The sequence below is a fragment of the Pogona vitticeps genome, chromosome 2 (assembly GCF_051106095.1).
Source record: "Pogona vitticeps strain Pit_001003342236 chromosome 2, PviZW2.1, whole genome shotgun sequence".
NCBI lineage: Eukaryota > Metazoa > Chordata > Lepidosauria > Squamata > Agamidae > Pogona > Pogona vitticeps.
The window spans coordinates 19,738,180-19,764,227 of NC_135784.1; the positions used below are offsets into that span (position 1 = coordinate 19,738,180).

The window sequence follows — 26,048 nt, forward strand, 5'->3', positions numbered from 1 at the left end:
ATGCTTGTAATTACATTAGCAAGGACATAACAGTGCCCCACTGCCCAAAAAAAGTGATACATTTGTTTGGAATTTTTCACCCTGGGGTGTTTGCACGTGGCAAGTTGGTAAGAAAGGAAGGATTTCATGCAATTATACTGTTCAACTTTTCTTCATCTCTGTTCACAGGTAGAGTTTGGAAGGCACCTTGCAGAATGTAGCTATGGTGGGACAACTCAGGCCTTGATACAGGATAGTTTTTCAGGGCCTCAGCCTGTCCATTTTTTTCAGCTGCTAAAAGGGTGTGAACCTGTTCCCTGCCCCCCACATCACAGATACTCTGTCCGGCCTCTACTCATTCTATGTTCTGAAACAGGTGTTCCTCCCATTTCCTCCATTCTTTTCTTGTGCACACCTATGTCATGTGAAACTCTGGACAGCAAAATCAGTAGTTACAGCTCTTATGTGTGACCACAAAAGGTGACAGTGTCCCTCACCCCATTCTGTTCTGGCCATGACTTCTCACAGCAATGTCTTTATCAATTATTTCCTGACTGGATTCCCTGGAATCCCCAAATGCAAATTTCCACACACCTGCGTTTGTATAGTTTCCCCTCTCCTATGGTGAGTCTCTATGGTGGTAATTCACAATATGCGGAATCTGAACCATAAAGAAATAATTTCCATGTTACTGGGACTTGAAGAGTTTCTTTACTAGGTGAAGTCTCTGATGGTCCACAATCTGTGAATTCTGAGCTAATTATTCCCCACATTCCTGGCATTCATATGGACGCTACCCAAGGTGGAATCTCTTATGACTCAAAAGATTCGAATTCCTAACAAAACATTTCCCACATTCCTGGCATTTGTATGGTTTTTCTCCTGTGTGGACCCACTTATGCCTGACAAGACATGAACTCTGAGCAAAACATTTCCCACACTCTTGGCACTTGTATGGTTTCTCTCCAGTGTGGATACTGTTATGCTTCAAAAGACTTGAAATCTGAGCGAAACATTTCCCACATTCTTGACATTTGTATGGCTGCTCTCCTGTGTGGATCCGCTTATGAATCACAAGGCCTGAATTCTGAGCAAAACATTTCCCACACTCCTGGCATTTGTATGGTTTCTCTCCTGTGTGAACTCTCCTATGCTTCACAAGCTGTGAGCTATCAGCAAAACATTTCCCACACTCCTGGCATTTGTACGGTTTCTCTCCTGTGTGGACTCTATTATGACTCACAAGATCTGAATTCCTAGCAAAACATTTCTCACATTCCTGGCATTTATACGGTTTCTCTCCTGTGTGGATCCTCTTGTGTTTAACAAGCTGTGATCTCTGAGCAAAACATTTCCCGCACTCTTGACATTTGTATGGTTGCTCTCCAGTGTGGACTCTCTTATGGATCACAAGCTGTGAACTGTAGGCAAAACATTTCCCACACTCCTGGCATGTGTACGGTTTCTCTCCTGTGTGGACCCTCTTATGAATCACAAGTACTGAACTCTGAGCAAAGCATTTCCCACACTCCTGGCATTGGTACGGTTGCTCTCCTGTGTGGACTCTTTTATGAGTCACAAGCACTGAATTTTGAGCAAAGCATTTCCCGCACTCCTGACATTTGTATGGTTTCTCTCCCGTGTGGACTCTTTTATGATTCACTAGATTTGAATGCTGAGCAAAGCATCTCCCACACTCCTGACATTTGTATGGTTTCTCTCCCGTGTGGACTCTTTTATGGCTCACAAGCTGTGAACAGTGGGCAAAACATCTCCCACACTCCTGGCAGGTGTACGGTTTCTCTCCTGTGTGGACTCTCTTATGGCTCACAAGCCGTGAATTGTGAACAAAACATTTCCCACATTCCAGACATTTGTACATTTTCTCTCCTGTGTGGATCTTCTTATGCTTCAAAAGGCTTGAATTCTGACCAAAACACTTCCCACACTCTTGGCATTTGTACGGTTTCTCTCCTGTGTGGACTCTCTTATGACTCACAAGCTTTGAATTTTCTGGAAAACATTTCCCACACTCATGACAGTGGTATGGTTTTTCTCCTGTGTGGACCCTTTGGTGCCTCACAAGACCTGAACTGTAGTCAAAAGATTTTCCACATTCCTGGCATTTGAATGGTTTCCCTTCTGTGTGGATTCCTTGATGGTTTAGCATGTGTAACCTGATATCTAAAGTTTTTGTAGACATGTCACTTTCAAAGTGCCACTTTCCAGTGTAGACCTGTTTGTGAAGCATCGCTGCTATATTCATGACAAAATATCTTCCACACATGATGCATTCATATGGGTCCTCTTGGATACTGCTTTCTTCTTCTATGTTTATTCTCTGCTTTCCAGCAAACTTTAAGTTGTTCACAAAACTATTTCCACATTTGGGACATATATTCTTCTTTCTGCATTTAAATGCTGGGAAGAAGGACAAAAAGAAAAGAATAATCTGAAGGGACAAACAGAACTACAGGTAAAAAAGGTTTTCTAAAGAAGTGTGTTTTGATTAATGAAATTCACATGGGGAAAAATCTGGTAGTCTTTTAAGTGCCCAAAAGTTTGTCTTTCACCCCTCCTTTCCTCCCTTTTAATTTTCACCAACATGTCTACAAATGTATTTAAGAAAACCTAAAGATACCCCATGCTTCCCTCTATATGTACCTGGTACGCATGTTACACTTGGGAATTACAAACTAAATTGAGAAAAAGACAGAGCAGTGAGGACCAGGAGGGAAGCAAAGAGGGGGCACCACGCCGGCATGCAGTTTAGAATTTTGTCATTAGAATTCTATCTCTGGAGCTGTATTTGTCCTGCACTTTTCTTTTAAGTTGTAGTATTATTTAGGGTTCTGTTCTTTACTTTTAAAGCAGGAAGTCCCACCCCTAGGCCCCACCCCCAGGCCATGTGGTCAGGAGACAAAAAGAAAGCCCAGGAAAAAAAAACTCAGCAAGGCATCCATGCAAACAGACCTGGCCTTCGCCCTCAGCCCAGCTTCCTAGGGAAAAGGGTCCAGGGTCCTGGGACACGCTCTTTTGAAGCAGGAAGTCCCACCCCTAGGCCCCACCCCCAGGCCATGTGGTCAGGAGACAAAAAGAAAGCCCAGGGAAAAAAAACTCAGCAAGGCATCCATGCAAACAGACCTGGCCTTCGCCCTCAGCCCAGCTTCCTAGGGAAAAGGGTCCAGGGTCCTGGGACACGCTCTTTTAAAGCATGAAGTCCCACCCCTAGGCCCCACCCCCAGGCCATGTGGTCAGGAGATCTGTATAGCGACGATTTTTGCTGCACAGATTATCGTCGCTATGCGGGGCACCACTGTACTTGCACCTGGGTAATAAAAGTACTTTTTCCATTGAATCAGCTAATTTGCTTCCCCTAAATGTTGTTGCTCATGCAACAACATTTGGGACATTGCTGTCTGCCCGCCACTGACCTTGACTAGTCAGATGTCCCTCCTGTGCTCATTGCTGTTCTTCCTCACTATACAAGGATTCTGGAAGATGCAGGCCCACAAAGAGAGCTGGAGATTCTGCCTGCTCTCCTGCCACTGCATGCCCTTCTTCTATATCTGCAGTACAGTTTCCAATTGCTATGATAGAGGCCCCCCTTCTGGTGGCCTTTACAACGTACGAGAGTTAACTGACCAGGGTAACAAACATCATCTAAGAGACGTTGAATGATCTTGCCATATTTAACTGGGGTCCCTGTGGCAGTGAGCAACCCTCTCTCCTTCCACAACTGACCATGGGCGTGCAAAATACTCCAGAGGAATTTGCTGTCTATACAGAGGGTCAGATTTGGCTCTGTCCATCAAACTACATTTCGTGGACAGAGTGCCTGAAAAACTATGGATGGAGGCTCGTAACATTGTACAGGAGGCGGCAACAAAAACCATCACAAAGAAAAGGAAATGCAAGAAAGCAAAGTGGCTGTCCAACGATGCCTAACAAATAGCAGAGAAGAGAAGGGAAACAAAATGCAAGAGAGATAGGGAAGGTTACAGAAAACTTTAAAAGAGCGTGTCCCAGGACCCTGGGACCTTTTCCCTAGGAAGCTGGGCTGAGGGCGAAGGCCAGGTCTGTTTGCATGGATGCCTTGCTGAGTTTTTTTTTCCTGGGCTTTCTTTTTGTCTCCTGACCACATGGCCTGGGGGTGGGGCCTAGGGGTGGGACTTCCTGCTTTAAAAGAGCATGTCCCAGGACCGTGAAATTCTCAAATTTTGTATCTGGCCTTAATATGGTAAATAGGAAAGCCAATTAGATTTGCATAAGCCGGGGAGTCAGGAAAGTTTTAACGATCAGATCATACTTTTGCACTATTAAAGAGCAGGCCGGGTAGGTGGGGCTTGTCAGCCATGGAAGGCAGCCCATCTAGGAGAAGGAAAACTCCAATTTCAAACCTCCACTGCCTTGTGGCTATATCCACTCATGGAAAAGGCTTCAGGAGTTAACCTCGAGGCAAAATCCGGAGCTGGAGTCCCGAAGGCAGCATGTGTCGTTCTGCCAACTCCTGCGACATTGCTGGAACCAGTTGTATTGGCTCTTGCCTTTCCATTGGACCATTTCAGCAATGTGGAGAGGGGGGATCTGCTGCTTGGGTAACAGTCTATCCTCCATAGTACCTTATCCGGGCTTCATGCTCTGGAGAGGACACTCCTTGATTCAGAGCATGTTACCATAGTCTCTCGAGACTGAAGAATGCCTATGAAGTTCTTTACTTTCTTTTCTTTTCCATTGATATGGCGTGGAAGGCCTGTTTGCCCAGCGAGGGGCCTTTTAACATCCCAGTGATCACGGGTAGAGGGAGACTGCATTGTCGCAGTCCCTACTCGTGTCAGAAGAAAAAAAACCTTGATCCTAGCAGGCTAGCAATGAGATTGGCTGGGTGGTGTATGTGATCAGCTTATTCTGGAGCCTGAAGGAGAAGGGACCTAGAGGGCTGGAGAGGAAGAAAGAGAGGAGCCGGGAAGTTTTGAGGAGCAAAACTAAAATTTATATAAGGGTTATGATGAAAAGGGGGAGTAGGTTGTTGTTTAGTCGTGAAGTCATGTCCGACTCTTCATGAACCCCATGGACCAGAGCATGCCAGGCCCTCCCTCCTATCTTCCACTGCCTCCCGGAGTTGGGTCAAAGTCATGTCCGTTGCTTCGATGACAAGGGGGAGTATAGAACTGAGCAAATGTTAAAGTTAGGGAGAAAGATAAGGAACTTGTTAGTATGAATAATCTGAATTGGATGTCCTGGCTGTAGCAAAGCTGAAGCTCAAATTTGTTCCTAGTCTAGTGTTCCTACTTAATTAAAAAAATATTATTTTCATTCTTTAGCCGCCAGGTCTGGTGTGGTTAATGGCTGGTGTCAGAGACATTACTGGAAAGGTGTTTTGAAAGGTGACAGGCCTGGGCTGGAGCTAGTCAGAGAACCCAAGTATATCCAGAGAGCTATCACCACTCACAGCTATCACTCTTCACAAAACTTGCTCTTCAAATGCTCTTTACAGGTTGTCCTTTCTGGACATCTTCCACTGTCTTTCTTACCAGGTGATATCCAGAACTAGAGACCACACATTCCCGGGAAACTTTAACCAATGGAGCATAGAGTGCTACTTTCTTAAGATATGGAAAATATATTTCTGTGACTGCAGCTTAAAACTGTATTAGTCTTTTTTTGGCACTACATTACATGGCTGACCCTTATTTAGATTTTGAGCAACTAAGACTTTGAGATCCAGATTTTGGAATGTTCAGAAAAAAAGGGGGTTGATGTTTAATTAATCATCAGGAGATCTCCATCCATGTGTGCTGGATGGCGATTTTTTAGTCTTTAAGTTACTTTTACTATTAAAGCTGAAACCACGGGAATGTTAACTGTCAAGCAAGGGCAAGTGATTCTAAGATGCTATGGAACCAATGAAGAATTCCAGAGAACTTTAAAACCTGTACTCTCTTGTAGCATTTTGGTTGGTCTCAAAAAAGGTATAGCCCTCATGTAACTTCTATTTCCCCCATTTCCCGCCCAGAGAACCACACAGGATTTCTATAATGTAACTCCTATTTCCCGCCCAGAGAACCACACAGGATTTCTATAACTCAGCAGGTTTTCATTTTTATGTTTCTAGTCTCTTTTCCAAGATGCTTCCCAGACAGGAAAAAAAAATATCAGCATTCTCGATTTTCATCATAATATTTTAACATACATTTTTAACTGTGAAAGATGTTTCTCCTTTAGCTTGTACTTCTGAAGTACAATTAAAAGCGATGCTTTTATATGTGGAAATAGAATTAAATCAGGTCTCCTATTAAATCAGAAGATGGTCAAACACCTTTTTGAAAGGCAGAGTTAAAATAATTACAAAAGCCGTCAAAACCCCAATCCCAGTTAAGGCTGCACTTTGCCATAATCTTCTAATGGAGGCTTCCCCTTCTTCATATTTTGATGAACTAATATTCTCATCGCAATTCCACATTGGCAAAGTTGGTTACAGTAATGGGAGCTAGGGTAAAGCACATCTGGACGGTCACAGGTTGCCAGTTAGAGATTATGGATCCCACAGCAGTTAGTGTGAGCTGGGAAAACACTCCAACATGGAAGCATTATCATTATCATTACTAATCACAATTTCACTGCTAATACCTGAGATTAGTGTCAGCTGGGGAAAGAGGGTGCCTTACCCAGAGAGGAAACAGTTTGCCAGTTCTCATTCATAACTTCCTGGTGTAGGGCCCTCTGGTCGGGATCCAGGAGCGCCCACTCCTCCTGGGTGAAGGATACAGCCACATCCTCAAAGGTTACTGGACCCTAAAGGAGAAAGAAAGGAGGTCTTCCTCATGGTTTTCATAAAGACAACGTATTGAACACCAGAAGAATAATTAAGGTGGCTGGATCTTACATCATAGGTTTCTACTTCTATGGAAAGTTTTAGTATTGGAGGACAAATTTACCAAGGGCTATTAATCACCTTAGCCACATGCTCCTTTCAGAATCTTGGCCGCTGGGGGAAAACGGGGAGAGAAGGGGCTACTGGTGGCCTGACTGCTTTGGTGCTTTGGGAGATTCCTGGAGGCATCTCGAGCATCTCTGTGACAAACAGGATGCTAGACTTAATGAGTCTTTGATCTGATCCAGCAAAGCTCCTCTAACACTTTGACCTCTTCCACAAGAAAACAGACGGAGAGGCATCTAAGAATGAGGCAACAGGAACAGGAAAATAATTCCTGCTGTCCTTATGTTCATTGTTAAAAACTCTCCAAACAACTTACACATCTTGAACCATTCTAAAAACGGAAGAAAAATGAAATACTTCCCAATTTACAACAGCCAGATATAATTGATACGTACTGCTATTCCCTTCATCGAGAGGAGCGTATTATACCAGTCTCCTATACAAGTGTGAAGGTGTGACAAGAAGTGCGCCGTCCTCTAAGAAGAAAGACCCAGTGGAAGGAAGTAGTTGCGCGGAGGGTATCTTGATCGAGATAGATCAGGCAGAGGAAGTGACAGGGAGACCTACCGAAGTGTGTCTAGCAGATGAAGGAGGGGCGGAGCTAGACCTCATTATATGGGAGGATATAAAAGAGAGTGAGAGCGTGTGCGTTTTTAGGTTATCCACTGAGGGAGAACTTGGAAGGTATGTGGATAGAGGGGTCCAAACAGAGCCCATGCTCTATTCAGGAGAAGCGCCGGGCATCGAGAAGGACTTTCCCAACTTACAACTTGGCGGGGGACTGTTACCTGATCCACTGATTCAAGGTGGACGAGGGCGAGGGTATGATCCCTTAGAATGGACTGTTGTGGTATATCCCCGGAACCACCCTGGTGGACGGAGAGTGATTCGCCCTGTCCCTTCATTCCAACAGAAGCCTCCGGAGGGAGACTGGGCCAGGCATCTGTGCTGCAGTACAGTAAGCGCGGTTCGGAGCACCCCTTTGCGACCTTTAACGGACCGGGAACGTTTCAGGCCGGCTCCCTTTTAGGGGAACCTGAAGGGGTCAATGATGTAAGACCCAAGAAATACAAGCTGTTGACGGATGATTGTTTATTAGACCCGTTTGATGCCGTTGAATTGAGTTCTGTTACAAATAAAAAGGTTGATTTAGAAGATCCCGAGCAGCCTCCGCGTCTTTTTCCCACCTTTACCACGAGCGCCCCCCCCCCCCTGGTAGAGAAGGACCTTGTCACAACAAGCATTGGAAGTGTCGGGCATACATTGTTGGGTATTTCATTAAATAATGAAATGGCCAGCCTCAAACAGGACTCAACTGGTTAAATACAAGAGAATCAAATACATAAGGAGTATTTTAACTATTGTGACCATACCTGATCAGGTTCTGCTGTATCACAAGCAATAAGCGAAGGAATCCTTGTTGCTGGCATCCTTCCAGCCCCTGCAGGAGAGATAAAGGGGGCAGGAAGCCCATGACATAAGCTTCTCTCAGAATGAGATAATAATTCTAGAAATAATCACTAGAAACTAAAGCTCTGAACACAGGAGGATGCACTTCCCAGTAAAAGGCACTGGTTCCCATACTATAAAAGTGTGCCTCTTTAGGAAGTTTCGTGTGAATGAAATCTAAAGAGTGGTCATATTGACCAGATAGGCGGGGTATTAAATAAATAAATAAATAAATAATAATAAATAATAAATAAATAATAAATAATAAATAAATAAATAAAGAGGGGTACTAGAGACAGGTTTGCTTAATGAAAAAGGAATTTTATTCAGTAAAAAAAAATCACCATCATTTAACAGCACTAAAATTTGGATCTTTTTTCCTGCATGCTGGCCAATTTTTGAGCATTCAAAGCAGTCTGGAGACCACCCATGAAGAAATACATATCTACCCATTTCCCCCACATTTTGAGGAAATAAAAAAATTAATGAAATAAGCTTTCTCTTTGTTTGACTCACCATCTACAAAATTAATGGAAAATCTGGTAGGGTGTTCCTTGTTTCTCTGCCTGTCTCAAGCCTCTACTTCCCAATTTCCACTGGTGCCAAAGTCTGGAGGACTGGACGTCTCTGGACAGAGAGGTCTCCATCTGCTCCAAAGGCATTGTCTTTATGTGGGGGTTGATGCATGCCCTGCCCCTCTCTAGCACTATCTATCTATCCATCTATCTATCCATCCATCCATCCATCCATCCATCTACTGTATCCATCCGTCCGTCCGTCCGTCCGTCTGTCTAATTAGTTAATTTGATTTTTTTATACCATCCATCCGGCTGCCAGGGCCACTCTGGGCAGTTTATTACACTATTGAACCCCATATCATTAAAGAAGAGTTCGAACCAAAGCAAATAGAATAAATCAGATGTAAATACATACACACAACAGAATTTAACTAACAATAACTAAAATAAATTTTAAAAGGCACGATTCCTACATTCCTCCTTATTATTAAGCTAAATTCTTTAAACAATCGTCTTTAGTGTTTTATTAGAGCAATTTGTTACAGTAAATTTTCAATCGACATTTTGCGTCCGAAAAGAGAAAGGAACAAAGAAAGGCTTTTGCATATACTGTACAGTATTTTTCATTTTAATTTGTAATGTATTAGATGATAGTAAAGGAGATATGGGAAAGCATGAGTATTTCTCAAGTATGAAAAACTGGGTGCGATGCTCAAACGTTTTGGACCCATTGGGTTAGTCTGTAGGGCAGTTACTTGCGTGATCTCCTGCTGGACCCTGTTTAACCTAATAGGTGACATTAAGCCATTCACTTACTCTCAGCCCGATCTACTTCACAGAGTAGTTGTACAGAGGATAAAGTGATGAGGAAGACAGTTTGTTTGTTTGTTTGTTTGCTTATTTAACTTGTATACCGCCCACACTACCCAAAGGTCTCTGGGCGGCTTACAACATTTAAAATACAATAAAAAGGCAAAATAAAAGGGCAATATAATTAAAATCCAATAAAAATATAACCTCTAAAAATTGCCATCAGACCCACAGCTGATATTTCAGTTAAAAGCCTTCTTGAACAGGAAGTTTTTGATCTGACACCGAAATGTTATCAGTGTTGGCGCCAGACGAATCTCAGTCGGGAGGGCATTCCATAGTCTAGGGGCAGCTGCTGAAAAGGCCCTTTGTCTACAAGCCGTCCCTCTTACCTCCTTAAGGGACGGCTCTTTCAAAAGGGCCCCCTGGCTAGATCTTAACTGCGAGGTCGGTTCATATTGAACAGTTGTGAGCACTTGAAAAGAAAGATGTGATATAAAACATAATCGACAAACAAATAAGTACAAATCATGGAGCCATGCAAAGTTAAATAAGGATGTGTCTCAGGATCATTCCTGTCTTGAATTTGTACAAGAGGAGCTTTCTGTTTCATATGGGATCAACTGCATCTCTTTACTTTTGGCCTCCTGGGCTGAAATGGAGGAACTGGTTGCTATGTACAAATTCTTGGATAACTAAAAATCCAAACACCGGTTTGATATATAGCAAGAACTAAAGAATAGTGTTTCCCTGCCCAGCCCAAAAAAACTGAGCGGGAACATATACACAAACCCTTGTTTCCTTTCACACAGGGGAAAACACACATCCTCACAGTATTCATCCTTACCTATCAAGGTGGCACCTCCCTCATTGCTCTGATGGATCTCTTGTCGCTGGGCATTCTGTTTTGTGTTGAAATGTGGTTTCTCTGCCATCAGGAAATCAGTCTGAGCTGCTTCAGAGAGATTTCTCATCTGAGGATCCATGACATAGAACAAGAAAAGAAAAGACAGAGGCAAGGATCTCAGAGGATGAGGCCGGGACATGGTAGAGAATGAGTATCATCCTCAGATTTTCTCAATTAAAAACAAGGGAAATTGGGAGATGTATTCTTGAAGGCTTTCATGGCTGGAATCTGATGGCTGTTGTAGGTCCTACACATGACAACAGAACACAGACAGAGTGCTAACTCCTGTCCTCTGAAGATGCCAACCACAGAGACTGTCGAAATATTAGGAAGAAAAACTTTCAAAATTGGTAGAATTTGTAGGATTTTCTCCCTCATTTTATGAACCTCTTGGTTGGAGCCATGGACAAGATCAGGGGGTGGATGATCCCTGTCTGAACCCACCAAAGGGGATCACACCCTGCCCCTTCATTTGTCACAGTGTTGAAGTGAGTGCTGTGTCAGTGACAGAAGTCAACCTGCAATTTCCTTGGAAAATTAGGCACCTGGAAAGGACACACATTATATAAAGTGGAAGAGGGTCTCCCAGATGTTGGGGACTGTGATTTGGTTTCGGAATTTGATGAATATGGACCACATGTTTTGCTTTCAAGGACTGTATGGGATGGGTGGAAAAAATTGCAGCAGAACAGACACAAAGCTGACAGAGAAACGGGACATGGGCTGCCCACGTAAGACTATTATCCCCTGGGCCACCGCCTGCGAAGTGGTCTCAGCTCCACATTCTCTCACCCAGCTGGACATCTCCAGGGGGAAGATGGTCAGGAACTGCTCCAGGATGATCAAGTCCAAGACCTGAGCCTTTGTGTGTTGCTCTGTTCTGTCATTTTATTCTGGACCCAACAATGCCTCCAGCAGAGTCCGGGAACCCCTCTCCTCCTGCTAGGAGAGGACCTTAACAGACCCTACTACTGAAGTTCCGCAAAGCCAAGACACTCCCATGTCAGCATGGACAACAGATAAAAATGCAACCCAACAGCAACCAACCAAGTCTCTTCTCCAACGGAAAGGCAGGAAAAACCCAAGGCTGAAATGGGAGACAGGCACAAGGAACTGTTCCTTCGCCTGACAGCCACAGGCCAATGTGCTTCAGACCTTCAGAGAGTCAGAAGAGGAAGTATCTTTCCCTCCCTCACCTTTCTAACTATTCAAATCTTTGCCCAAATCCTGCAATCCTTCTCCCTTAATGTACAGTGGTGCCTCGCTAGACAGTCCCCCCGCATGACAGTTTTTTTTGCTAGACATTGACTTTTTGCGATCGCTGTAGCACTTCGCAAAACAGTGATTCCTATGGGGGAATTTCACTGGACAATGTTTGGTCCCTGCTTCACAAACCGATTTTCGCTAGACAACGATTTTGACAGCTCCCTCCGCGCTTGCAAAACGGGTGTTTTCGGGATCTAAGCTTCGCAAGACAGCTATTTAAACAGCTGATCGGGGGTTTGCAAAGCGGCTTTCCTATGGCAGATCTTCGCTAGACAACGACGATTCTTCCCCATTGGAACACATTAAATAGGTTTCAATGCATTCCAATGGGGAAATGCTTTTCGCTAGACAATGATTTCGCTAAATAGCAATTTCAGTGGAATGGATTATCAGCGTCTAATGAGGGACCACTGTATTCTCGAAGGCTTTCACAGCTGGGATCCAACGGTTATTGTGGGTTTTCCGGGCTGTTTGGCCGTGTTCTTCAGGTTTTTCTTCCTAACGTTTCGCCAGTGTCTGTGGCCAGCATCTTCAGAGGACTGGAGTAGGAACTCTGTCTGTGACAGGAGACGGAGGACAGGAGATAGAGTCCTGACTCCAGTCCTCTGAAGATGCCGGCCACAGAGACTGGCGAAACGTTAGGAAGAACAACCTTCAGAACACGGCTAAAGAGCCAGAAAAACCCACAACAACCTGTAAAGGATCCTTCCCACTCCCCACCCCCTTATAGGTATACTCCACACAAATGCATTTTAAAATCCCTCCATTTCCAGACTTGATATGGGATAGTATCCACTAGTATTAGCTCCGATGAAAGGCAGCAGTTTTAATCTGGAAGAGGCAGGACAGGCTGGGGGTGGGGAGGCACAGACAGCTCTGCAGAAACAGAAAGGTCAAGTAGGGGGCCCAGGAGGCAGGGCTGGGGGGCTCATCAGGGCTGCCCCTTCAGTCTCTGCTGACCGAAGCTGCCACCTGACAGTTTCTGGAATTTCTGGTGATCCGTCCCGAAACGAAAGGGCCAGCAATCCCATATTAATAGGCATTTAGCCTTGGCATCACCCCCTTTATATAACGCTCCCCACGTGCCTGCAGACATTTCCAAGCATTTCAAAGGGCTCAAAGGAGTGCGGGGGGGAGGGCATTGGATGGGGAGCCACCGTTTTCCCCTCCCTCTAATCTTCTTCTTCTTTTACTCACCAGGAGATCCTTTTTCTCCCTGACTTTCCTGCCCAGAAATGGCCCTCTCGTTTCCTCCCTTCCCCTCCCCTTCTCCTTCTTGGCTTTTCCTTTCCCACCCAGAACAAATACTGTAATACTCTTCCTTTTTTTACCTTTTCCACGATTTTGGGAATCCGTTGTTTTGTTTTGTTTTGCTTCTTTCAGCTGCGACTGTTGTTTCTAAAGTTTAACGTTGCCAAGCTTTTCCCCCCTCCTCCTGGCTGAGTGTGAGAGGACGCATGCGCACAATTTAACTCAGTTTCCCTTTCCTATCACGTGACTGAAGCCCAGTCAGGCTCCTGGCAGGACAAGCACAAACTCGACCAATCTCCTCTCGGAGCGCCTGGATGGGAGAGTCTCAGTCTCTCTCTCTCTCTCTCTTTGGGTCACTGGAACAGGCAGGAAAAGGGCATTTATTTAAAGCATGATCTGCCAGGGAGGGAAGTGAACCACAAAGGCTCTACAGTTTTTATCTTTTTCTGGCTTTCGCTCTGCTCCTGTTTCCAGTGCCAAAACCATCCCACTTCCTGACATTACTGGACAGCCTAGGATTTCTTCTCTGACTTAATTACAGGTGAAAATAAAATAAAAATAAAAGAACGAATAAAAAAGACAAATGTGTGTTAGTACCTTAAAGATTAACTGTTATATTTTAATATGAGATTAGTACACAAGTCCACTTCATCAGACATAAAGAGAGAAATAAAATAATAAATATTTATTCACGGCAACAAAATACTAAGGGATATGGTGGCACTGTGAGTTAAACCACAGAAGCCTCTGTGCTGCAAGGTCAGAAGACCAGCCATCGTAAGATCAAATCCACACAACAGAGTGAGCTCCCGTCGCTTGTCCCAGCTCCTGCCAACCTAGCAGTTCGAAAGCATGTAAAAATGCGAGTAGATAAATAGGTACCACCACGGTGGGAAAGTAACGGCATTCTATGTCCCGTGGATCCCATCTTACAACTGCTGATCTTCTGACCTTGCAAACAAACAAACAAATCAATCAATCACAGCAGCCTCTGGGCAGTTTACAATTTAATTATGCAGCCTACACATTATTCCCTCCCCCTAGTGACCTAGGATGGATGGAAAGTTCAGCAAACCGTAAACCAGCTACCTAGAGTTCAACCTGGCTTGTGAGCAAGGTTTTGTCTGCAGTGCTGCAATTTAACCACAGTGCCACGAGGTTCCTTTGTGGGTTTAGGTTTCTCTGAAGACTGAACAGGTTTATCGAAAAGAGACCATAATGCCAAAGCATTCCAAGCAGACGGCAAACAATGATCTTCAACAATAGTTCGCCTTCAGTCATCAGGAGAAGGAAAAATGTTATTTTCTGTGTGCTATGAGTTACTTTCTTCTTCCTCTGTAATTCTAAGGAACTGAGAGTTTGGGATTGAGGTTAGGGTTTCAGGTGTTCTTCTTGTACTTCCTGAACCTGCCGAGAAATCCACTTTCTGCTCAAAATGGAACCGAGCCTCTGACCATCAGAATACATGCCTGAGGGCTTCTCATCAACACGGTACATGAAAATATCGACATGACAGGTTTTTCATCCCAATATTTTATTCCAGCAAGGAAAGAACATTTGCCTTAAAGGCAGAAAGCCATACATGTTTTGGAACTTCATCCCTCAAAAGTTTATCTATTTCAAAAATAGGGATATTTTGGTGCAGTCACATTTCCCATTCTCCACCTTGGCATCCGGTGCTCAGAGACCTTTGGGTAGTGTGGTCAGTATACAGTGGTGCCCCGCATAGCGAGCGCCACGTTTAACAACGAATCCGCATAGCATTGCGGATTTTGCGATTGCAATCACATTGCGACGTTCTCAATGGCCAAAAATCGCATTGCGATGATCGATCGCTTACCGATCTTCGTACTGCGATGTTTTAAAAACAGCTGGCCGGCGGTTCCAAAATGGCCGCCGGAAGAAAAAAAAAATGGCCGGCCGCAGCGTTTTCGCGCGGTTTCCCCCGCATATCAGGTGGCGAAAATGGCAGCCTTATGGAGGATTTCCGCACAGCGGTGAATTTATTCCCCATAGGAACACATTAAACGTGTTTTAATGCGTTTCTATGGGGTTTTTAGTCCCGCATAGCGATGAATCCGGATAGCGACGATTTTTTTAGAACGGATTATCGTCGCTATGCGGGGCACCACTGTACAAGTTAAATAAATAAAATAAAAGATAAAAACTGTCAGATTTCAGAAGGTTCAATACAGAATTATACAGAGTTAGCAGGGATAGCCTTTTTAAAATACTTCCCAGGACTGGATGTCCACCTCGACTCCTTAACATCATCTGGTCCTTTCATGAGGAAATGGAGGGCACTGTAGTTTTGATGGCCCAACATCAGATCCCTTTGACATCTGGAGTGGAATGAAACAGGGCTGTTTCCTCACACCAACCCTGTTTGGCATCTTTTTTGCTGTCATGCTGAAGCACGGCTTTGGAACTGCAACAGAAGACGTCTCTCTCTGGACTAGATCAGATGAAAAGCTCTTTAATCTCTCTAGATTGAAATACCAAAGTCCAGCTGAAAGGGATACAGGACTTCCTCTTCGCTGATGATGCAGCCATTGTTGCCCACTCTGCTGAAGACCTCCAACAACTCATGAATCGTTTTAGCAAGGCCTGCCAAGATTTTGGATTAACAATCAACCTGAAGAAAACACAAGTGATGAGCTAGGGCGTGGACTCACCTCCCTCTATTACCATCTCCACCCAAGAATTGGAGGTTGTTCATGACTATGGGTACCCTGGGTCAACGATCTCCGCACTCCTGGAATTTGTATGGCTTCTTTCCTGTGTGTACTCTCTCATGCTTCACAAGGCTTGAACTCTCAACAAAATGTTTCCCACATTCCTAGCATTTTTATGGTTTTTCTCTTGTGTGGACTCTCTTATGATTCACAAGCTGTGAACTGTGAGCAAAACATTTCTCACACTCCTGGCATTTGTATGGTTTCTCTCCCGTGTGGACTCTCTTATGACTCACAAGTGTTGAATTCTCAGCAAAACATTTCCCGCACTCCTCGCATTTGAATGGTTTTTCTCCTGTGTGGACCCTTGTATGCTTCACAAGGCTTGTTCTCTGAGCAAAACATTTACCACACTCCTGGCATTTGTATGGCTTCTCTCCTGTGTGGACTCTCTTATGACGGACAAGCTGTGAACTCTGAGCGATGTGTTTCCCACACTCCTGGCATTTGTATGGCTTCTCTCCTGTGTGGACTCTCTTATGACGGACAAACTGTGACCTCTGAGCAATATATTTCCCACACTCAGGGCATTTGTACGGTTTCTCTCCTGTGTGAACTCTCCTATGATTCATAAGGTTTGTATTTCGAGTGAAACCTTTCCCACACTCTATGCATTTGTATGGTTTCTCTCCTGTGTGGACTGTTTTATGACTCATAAGCGTTGAATTGACAGCAAAGCATTTCCCACATTCCTGGCATTTGTATGGTTTCTCTCCTGTGTGGACTCTCTTATGCCTCTGAAGTAGTGAATTTGCACCAAAACATTTCCCACACACCTGGCATTTGTGCAGTTTTTCTCCTGTATGGACTATTTCACTTTTCAGAGACATTTCACTTACAAAATGCTTCTGTCCAGTGTGGACTCCTCTGTGAGACATCAGATCTATATTCATGCCAAAATGTTTTTCAGAAACAATGCATTTGTAGGGATTCTCTGGAATGCAGTTTTCCTCTTCTGTGTGTTTTCTCTGGCATCCATTAACCTCTAATTGGTGTGTAAAACTCTTTCCAGTTTTGGCATATACATTTTTCTCCCTCCAGTTATCTCTGACTAAGAAGGACACCGGTAGAAAAGACAAAACTGAGCAATCAGACAGATCTATGGGGAAACAAGAGAGATTTTTAAAGAGTAGATTTGGATGCATGAATGCTCACACAGAAACAGATCAGTTAGGTTTTTAAGCACCAAAGCGTTTTGTCCTTTACTGTCCTTTTATCCTCTTAAATTTTGCAATCATATCTATTGACATATTAGTATTATTAGTTTTATTTCCATGCCACTTTTCTCCCAACAGGGGAGCCAAAGCAGCTCACAACATTAAAAATTCACACAATTAAAAACACAGTAAGATAATATGAAAAGATAAATTAAACAATATATGATTTAAAATACAATTAAAACATTAAAACATGTAAAAGATTTAAATTATCTGCTAAAATGGGGTTCAGTTATTCAGTTATAATTGTTAAAAACCTGCCTGAAGAGATGGGTCTTTAGCTTTTTTCGAAAGGATAACAGAGAAGGGCCATCCTGATCTCCGCAGGCGAGCATTGCACAAACTGGGAGCTGCCACGGAGAAGGCCCTGTCCTGTGTCCCCATCAGCTGTGCTTGTACTGGCAATGATACCGAGAAGAGGGCTTCCTCTGCTGATCTTAATCGTTAGGGTTCATCTCTGCCCCCGTTTTGTTCCCCATCAACAGATACTTTAGAGACTTGTCCTTCCTTTAAACTATCAAGTTTTAATTCCAAACCAATCAACATAGTATTAACAATATCTAAAAACATGGTTAAACCTTTTTCTTCAATGGGGAGAGGAAGGAATTAACAGAATCATTTCCTGAAACCTCCAATTTCTCCAAGTCTCAAGGTTGTTCTTTCTCTCCATTTAGTATCTCACAGGGGTCCCTCGGCAATGGAAGATGCAACAGGGGAAGTGTGTCACTTTCCACAACTCTCTCTCTCTCTCTCTCTCTCTCTCTCTCTCTCTCTTTTTGTGTGTGGTCTTCTCTGGGGAGGCAGTTCTCCACTATCTTGTGGGTGAAAGCTCTTGCTGTGCTGTGGGGTTCTCGATTCTGACCTTTCTGTCTTTTCTCCCTCAATGTGGCCTCTTTCCTCTCTGACCTTTTTCCTCCACTCTCTTCTCTCTTCTGGCTGGTCGATAATTCCTCCTCTTTAGGTAAAATTGGTTTTTTCTCTTTCATGAGTCTATGGGTTCTCCATCCATAGCCATTCCTATCCCTCAGTTATTACTCGCCCTTATTTCTTTGTTTCTACTGTACCAGCTTCTACATTTTCAATCAGTCACTTCTTCTACCCCTCTATCCAGTTTCTTTCTCCTTTTCCTGTTCCCATTTTCCTGCCTTTTTCTGTCTCCCTTCCCTCTCTTGTCCAACTGAGGGCTTCTCTTTTCCCTCCTTTTCTCTCTCAATTGTTCTGAAGGTTTCATCTCAATCTACCTTCGAGGATAAAGGGGGTGGCACTTGGGCAGAAGGCATTGCTGTTCTGCTCTTCCTCTCACAACATATCTAAGAAAACTTAAAAAAAAAACACTTCATATTTTTCTTCATGGGCACTTGATACCCATTCTTCCTCAGTCTAGGTGTTGTGCCTTTTCACTTTGGAGCTGTTTTTGGTTTTTATTTTGTTTATCCTTTTTAAATATAGTTTAAGTTTGATTCTTATTAATATCTCATATACTTACTGGTTTTGGCTTTTAAATATATTTTTAAATTATCTTAATTATTCCACATCTTTCAAAGTGGACCGTGGTGAGGGGAGCTCACTGAACCATTACTGTTAATGTTGTTCTTGCTGTCTTTTATGCACTGGTGAAGAGAGATTAACATCAGCCAAGAAAGAAAGCGTCTTACCAAGAGAGGCTATTATTCTCCAGTTCTCCTCCATGACTTCCTGGTGGAGGGCCTTCTGGTCGGGATCCAGCAGCCTCCACTCCTCCTGGGTGAAGGACACGGCCACCTCCTCAAAGGTCACTGGACCCTAAATGAAATGGAAAGGAAAAGAGGCTTTTCTCATAGGTTTCACCAAGATAACCTCCTAAATCCAAAACACAATTAAACAGAAGTGGCTGGATCTTATATTTTAGGTTTAAACTTTCAATAACTTCTTCTCTATAGAAGAAGAAACTTACCAAGAGCTACTAGTCACCTTGGCCATGTACTCACTCCAGGAATAGAGGTCTCTGAATCTGATGGAAAAGTCCATTGCAGGTTACAAGCCATTATGGGGATGTACAGTGGTGCCTCGCTTAACAACGTTAAACCGCTCCAGCAAAACTGCTATAGAGCGAAAACGTCGTCAAACAAAATTAAAAACCCCATTGAAACGCATTGAAACCCGTTCAATGCGTTCCAATGGGCTAAAAACTCACAATCCAGCGAAGATCCTCTATACGGCAGCCATTTTCGCTGCCTGTATATCAAGGAGTCCGTCCCTAAGCACAGCGGGGAGCCATTTCAAGTACCCGGTGGCCATTTTGAAAACCCAACAATCAGCTGTTTTTGATCGTCGTAAAGTGAAAATTGGTTCCCAAAGCAGGGAACCAATCATCTCTAAGCGAAATTCCCCCATTTAGAACATTGTTTTTTAAAAAAAGATCGTCGTAAAGCGGATTCGTCGTAATGCAGGGCAATCATTAAGCGAGGCACCACTGTACAATCTCCAGACTTAGAAAGAAGGTCCCTCCAAAAGATTCAGGGGAGGGGTATCAGGAGACAGGTCTGTAGTTGTCTCCTGTGCTCCCAGAGGCATCTGGTGGGGGCCACGGTGAGATCCAGGGAGCTGGTCTAGTTGGGCCCTTGGCCTGATCCAGCTGGGCTCTTCTTATGTTCTTATCCCAGTTGCTGGGGTTCAACAGGGGGAAGGAAAGGCTACTGGCGGCCTAAATACCTGCCTTTGAAGCTTCCCTGACATATCAAGGAAGCCTCTGTGAGAAACAGGATGCTAGACTTAACCAGCCTTTGCTCTGATCCACCACGGTTACTCTTACACTCTTAGGAATCCCACAATAAAATGGAGGGAGATAAATGTATTCAGAATGAGAAAATAGGGAGAGAGAAAAAATGATTCCTGCTGTCTCCACAGTTTTGAAAAACCTCAAACAATTCTTGGCCCATTCTGCAAAACAAAAGAGAAACAAAATTCTTCCCCACATAGAGAGAGCCATGCTTACCAGCCTGCTGTATAATTATTGACAATGTGGACCATCTCATTGGAAAAAAAGCATGGCCACCCTCAATGAGCGGTAAAGTGGTTGAATATCCCAGGCTACAAATCCACGTAGTGTCCTTTAACTGCCTTCTCCGTACCTGATCTGATTCCACTGCATCACAACAAAGAGATGAAGGAATACTTATTGGTTGCATCCTTTCGGCCCCTGCAATCAAAAACAATGGGGTGGGAAGCCAGTCGCATAAGCTTCTCCCACCATGAAATCATAACCCTAGAAATGCAAGTTAAAAACTAAATCTTTGAACACAAGAGGGTTCACATCTCAGTAAAAGACACTAATTCCCATACTATAAATGGTGCCCCTTCAGGAAAGTGTATCCCAAGACGGCTACAAGACTGAGATATACAATGGTGCCTCGCATAGCGACGATAATCAGTGCAGCAAAAATCGCTGCAAAGCGATTTCATTGCTATGCGATTTTTAAAAGCCCATAGGAATGCATTGAAACCCCTTCAATGCGTTCCTATGGGCTTAAAACTCGCCTTAAAGTGAAAATCCTCCATACGGCCACCATTTTCGCTGCCTGATAAGCGAGGAATCGGCGTGAAAACACAGCGGGCGGCCATTTTGTTTACCCGGTGGCCATTTTGGAACCGCCGATCAGCTGTTAAAAAATCATCGCTTTGCGATGACTGGTAAGCGAAACAGGGTACCAATAATCGCAAAGTGATTTTTCCCCATAGGGAACATCGCAATGTGATCGCAAAATCTTCGTCGCTATGCGGTTCACCGTTAAACAGGGCGCCCGTTAAGCAAGGCACCACTGTACTCAGTGAGAACAAATATTTTATCTAAAGTAGTTTCTCCAACACTAAACACCCTGCCACTGCACATACCAAGCTGCTGAACTGGATGCTTTGCCAATGCTAGAATAAATATTTTCCAATATGCAGCCATTTCTTCTATATGCAGAATAATATTTTTATTTATTTCATAGCATTCATTGGAGTCTGGAGACCACTCATGGAGAAGCACAGCACACCCAACACATTATTTTCCCACAATTTTTTAAGAAACAGAAAGAAACGAAGGAAGTTTTTGCCTTCTTTGTTTGACTCCCCAATGTAAAAAATTACCTTTAACTTTCACTTGACATTACAAAGAGAATTTAAAAAATATAAAAGGTGCTGGATGATGGCAAAATAGACATGGGAAGCAGAAACATTTCTCAAGAATGGAAAAAGAGGGTGTGATGCCAAATTGTTTTGGATCAACTGGATTAGACTGTGGGGCAGTGACCCAGGTCATCCCACATTGGGGTAAATCCACCGGCTGATGTGGAGTCATCCACTCTCCCTCAACCCGATGAACTGGTGAGGAAGACAGCTATGAGTATCTCAAAAGAAATGTGGGGTATAATTATTACTGACAAACAAATGGGTACCAATTATTGAAGCATGCGAGGTGAAATACAAATGTGTTTCAGGCTCTCTCCTGAATTTGTACTTTAGACGTTTTCTGTTTCAGATGGGATAAAATGAATCTTTTTAGCATTTGGTCTCCTGGAGAGAAACAGAGGAACTGGTTGCTCTGTAAAAAGTCTTTAAAACTTAAAATCAAAACACAAGTATAGAAAAATTAAAGAATGATGTCAGCCCCCCAAACGTTTTCCAACCAACAGGTGGAGGTGTCTCTTTTGGGTTGGAAACCCAAATTTCCATTTGTGGAAGATAAAATCCTTTTATCTTCCACAAATGGAAAACACATTAATCCTTACCTATCAAGCTGGGACCTCCCTCCTTGCCTTGATGGATCCCTTGGGGATGCTTTCTGGTGTCGAAAGGAGGTTTCTCTACAGCATGGAAATCAGACTGGATTTCTATAGAAGGGTTTCTCATCTGAGGATCCATGACATGGAGCAAGAATATAGAAAATAAAAGACAGAGACAAAAATGTCAGAGTATGAGGCTGGGACTCGGGAGAAACAGGAAATCTGTTGAATTTCTCATGAAAAAACACTGGCAATTGGTAAAATAGGTATAATTTCATCTACCAGTTTCTTGACCCTTTGGAGTAGTCACAAACAAAACTAAGGGAAGGCACCCTTAGAAGGCACCCCAAGAAGATTACAACCTGAACTATCTGTTGTGCCAATGCAAGAAGAAAACCTGCAATTTCCTCAGAAAACTAGCCACACGCAGCTTGCTTTCAAGGAGCATATGGGATGTGGGGAGCGAATTCCAGTACATCAGTCACACAACAGACACGCAAAGAGGCAGCAGAGGCTGTGGGCTACCCATTTCAGACTTTGAGTCCCCAACATGGATTGCTCTCACCTTCTGCTCTTCCTTTTTCTCTTCTTCCTGACTCAGGAAAGCTTCTGCCAGGGCCACCGCTTGGGAGGTGGTCTCGGCTCCACATTCTGTCACCCAGCTCGACATCTCCAGGGGGAGGATGGTCAGGAACTGCTCCAGGATCACCAGGTCCAGGATTTGAGCCTTTGTGTGTTGCTCTGGCTTGAGCCACTGACGGCAAAGGTGGTAGAGCCGAGTGCAAACCTCTCGAGGACCATCAGCCTCTTCGTAGGAGATTTTCCTGAATTTCTGGCACTGCGTATCTGAGCTGAGCATCTCCTCACCTTGGACCTTCTGTGCTGTTCTTTCCCAGCAGATCCCAAGACTTCCTGCCTTGAAAACATCGTGGTCTCTTTCTTCTCTTGGGGCAGGTGTGTATTGGTCTGTCATTCTATTATGTACTCAATAATGCCTCCAACAGAGTGCTGGAAGCACTCTTTTCCTGCCGGGCAAAGACGACTGAAACTCTGCAAATGGGAGAACACTCACGTTAGCATAAATAAGAGAAGAAACGCAACCCAAGAGCCACCCGCCAAGTCTCATCTCCAAAGGAAAGGCAGGAGAATCCCGAGGCTGAGGTGAGAGACAGAATTACGGGGCCGTTCCTTCACCTGACAGCCAATGTGCCCGAGACCCTCAGAGGGTCAGAAGAGGATGGATCTGCTAGTCTAATGAATCTTTTGATAGTCTTCGTTTTACTTTAAAAAACAACAACAAAACAATTTCCTAACAATATTCCGTGTGTTTGACAGGTACAGTGCCACAGGAAATTCTATAGCTTCCATAATTTTTCTCATAATTATTAGCTAAACACTCCTGGCCTTCCTTTTTAATCCCCCTCCCGCCCCCAAAATCAGTTCTCCTCCTCTTGATTTTCATGGAGCCAGTGTTTAAGGAGATCAAGATTACCACACAACTGAGCAGAGGATAGGGTGGTGGAGGAAGAAGCAGTGCTGTCTGCCAGCCATCCCTCCTGAGCCCCCCTGGCCTATCTTTTCTTGGGGTTACAGAGCTGCGTGTCTCCCCTCTGCCTCCCCTCCAGCTCCCAACGAAAAACATTTCCCTTCAATGGGAGCCATCCCAAGGGTGAGGATTTGCAAAGTCTTGCTCTTGGTGGGTCAAAGGCGTGTAGTGAGGCAGTGAAATTAGTCCTTCAGGCAGCAGAACGGCTTGGGCCACAACCAACCTTTGGGGCTCCCCCTCCAGCTGCCTCTCCTCCCCAGTCCTTGGAGTTCCCTTTCCTTCTGCTGGGCTTGAAGTTTGCAGAGTCTCTTCTCTCGCTTCTCCCTCCCAGTTCCCCCCCGCAACTCACCCTCCCAGGCAGCCCTGCTGGGACAGACTCACCATCCCTCCCAGTTGCAATGGGGGGGAAGGAAGAGGAGGAGGTGTGAGACTGGGGACACCCTCAGAGGCGGTCAACGAGGTGTACCGTCCGTCTCATGGAGAGGAAGCGCCGAGGAACAGCTGACAAATGTGATGAAAAATTTACAGGAATTGAATTTAGACTCAGAAGTGAGAGGGGGTGCTATTTTGGTGGGAAAAGAGGAGAAGGATAAAAAGGGAAAGGAGGAGGATGGAAAAGACGACTGGATGAGAGAGTGGGTAGAGTTTAAGGTAACGAGAGACAATGCAGAAAAAGAATGGAAGTGACAAATATATAGGAAACCTCCTTATTGGGGCGAGACAAAGGAAAGAGAGGAAAGAAGTATCAGGCTTGGGTAGAGAGAGAGAAACCATGGAAGGAATGCAATCAAGGTACGGAGAGAGCTTGGAGACCCCGTGGGGCCAGTCCATTTTGCCCCAACCTAAGACCGATGCCGGGCAGACGAGTATGGGAACCACAGGTGGGCTAGATACTTCACCCCCCCTCAATGAGACCAGGATTAATAGCTGCAGATGATCTGGCCTACGAGTTGAAAAGGGGGAATCTGTTATTGTTTGAGGAAGAAAAGTTTGTCACAGCCTCTACAAAACAAGAGGCTGATGTTATGGTTGACAAAGACTACCAACGTTTGTTAAGTAATAAAGATGATTTATTAGGAAAAATGGAAGCGTCAAATTCATCTTGGCACCCTGCTATCACAAAGGGAGGAAAGGGGAACAGACAGGGATCGCAGGCGGATCTCCAGATCCCTGAAAGGGAGAAGTGGATCTCAAGCACACTTTCCAGTTGCTGAAGCCCTGCTTTCCTCCCTTCACTCTGCTCTCCTTGGTCCCTCTTGCACCATTTCTAGAGAGGCAAAAGCAGCACCAAGCAGAGAAGGCAGCAAGAGAAGAACAGCCACACCTTTGATTGTAAACTGATGAAAACACTCTTGGACCCTTTAGGAGGGTACGGAAGACAGCAACGTGGGTGATTTAGAACCCGGGCGATTCATCAACCTGCATTTATGAGCTTTGGCTATTCCTTATTAAGACTGTTGGTTTGTTCTAACTTTAACTGCATGTGAGGGGTACCCAGGTAGCCAAATTCACATGCATACCGTGCAATGAAATGAGACTATAGACTCACACAGACTATATATTCACACAGTGCTCGGTGGGGCTGCCAACTCTTTTTGAAATCCAGGGAATTTCAGTTATTTAAAAACACTTTCCCTAAGGCAAAAGAGGGGGGGGGGGAGAGTGGGAAATGAATATTTCTGCTCAGCTCAGCGTGGCTCCTGCAAAGAAGAGAGAGAAACCAAAAGGGGCTCAGGGGTGAGGGTTAGGGGTCCTCAGGGCTGACCCTCTCCCTTCTGCCGCCTGAGGCCGCCTGCTCGCTCTTCCTAAACCTTCCCCTTTCCCACAGTAAAGGGCCAGTAACCCCTGGAGGCAGTGGAAGACAGGAGGGCCTGGCGTCCTCTGGTCCATGGGGGTCACGAAGAGTCGGACACGAGTTAACGACTAAACAACAAATCCCGCAAAGAGGAACCCAGCCCGTCCCTCCCCCGCCCCTCTCACCCTCCCCACGTGTTTTGCTCATCAAATTCAGCTGCAAACATTTCAAAGAGGGGAGGGTGGGATGAGATGGGGAGCCACAGTTTTCCTCTCCCTCTTTTTCTTTTTCTCACCAAAAGATCCCCTTTTATCCCTTTCCTGCCCAGAAATGACTCCCGTGTCCTCCCTTTTCCTTCCTCTTCTCTTTCCCGGGGTTACTCGTCTCAGCAAAATCCAGAACAAATATATTCACTCGCCCGCCTTTTCTCTCTTGAAGAAACAGGCTGTCCCGTTGCCTCCCTTTGACTCCAGGCTGGATGTCGGAATACAAATACGTGCTGCACCCCCCACAATAATAGGTGTAAAAACTCATTTTTTTTCCCTTTCCTATCACATGACTGAAGGCGAGCCAGGCTCCTGGCAGGGCGAGCACAGACTCCGCCAATCTCCTCTCTGGGCTCATCAATGGCTTTTCAGAGAAGCGAGAACAATTCATCGCCCTTCTCCCAAGACTCCATAAAGAACCATTTGCTTTTTAAACAGGCGGTGCCATTCCCACGCGGTTCAACCTTTTTTAAAAAAGCAATCTTGGAAAAGAGAAGCAGATTTTTCTCTCAGCGGCCGGGAGCGTTTTGGATCTCTGCCTGTCTTTTAAAAGAGTGGCAGAAGGTGGGAGGTGTGGGGCAGAGGAGGGTCTGTGGGGGAAAAAAGGCTCCAGTCCTTTCCCAG

The 26,048-nt window shown here is 44.6% G+C and overlaps 2 protein-coding genes across 2 annotated transcripts in view; both read right to left on the reverse strand.

Annotated features, from left to right (window-relative positions):
* The window catches only part of LOC110070025 (uncharacterized), a 38,255-nt gene extending 24,811 nt beyond the window's left edge, over positions 1-13,444 (reverse strand). The window contains 5 exon segments of the mRNA XM_078388296.1: positions 695-2,400; positions 6,648-6,774; positions 8,293-8,360; positions 10,544-10,670; positions 13,201-13,444. Of these exon segments, the coding sequence (XP_078244422.1) occupies positions 695-2,400; positions 6,648-6,774; positions 8,293-8,360; positions 10,544-10,670 (2,028 nt within the window). The 5' untranslated portion in view covers positions 13,201-13,444.
* A 274-nt stretch (positions 13,445-13,718) lies between these two features.
* LOC110070022 (uncharacterized) overlaps positions 13,719-26,048 on the reverse strand; it is a 59,670-nt gene continuing 47,340 nt past the window's right edge. Inside the window, 5 exon segments of the mRNA XM_078386817.1 lie at positions 13,719-16,954; positions 18,728-18,854; positions 20,183-20,250; positions 21,824-21,944; positions 22,383-22,571. Coding sequence (XP_078242943.1) covers positions 15,858-16,954; positions 18,728-18,854; positions 20,183-20,250; positions 21,824-21,944; positions 22,383-22,571 — 1,602 coding nt within the window. The 3' untranslated portion in view covers positions 13,719-15,857.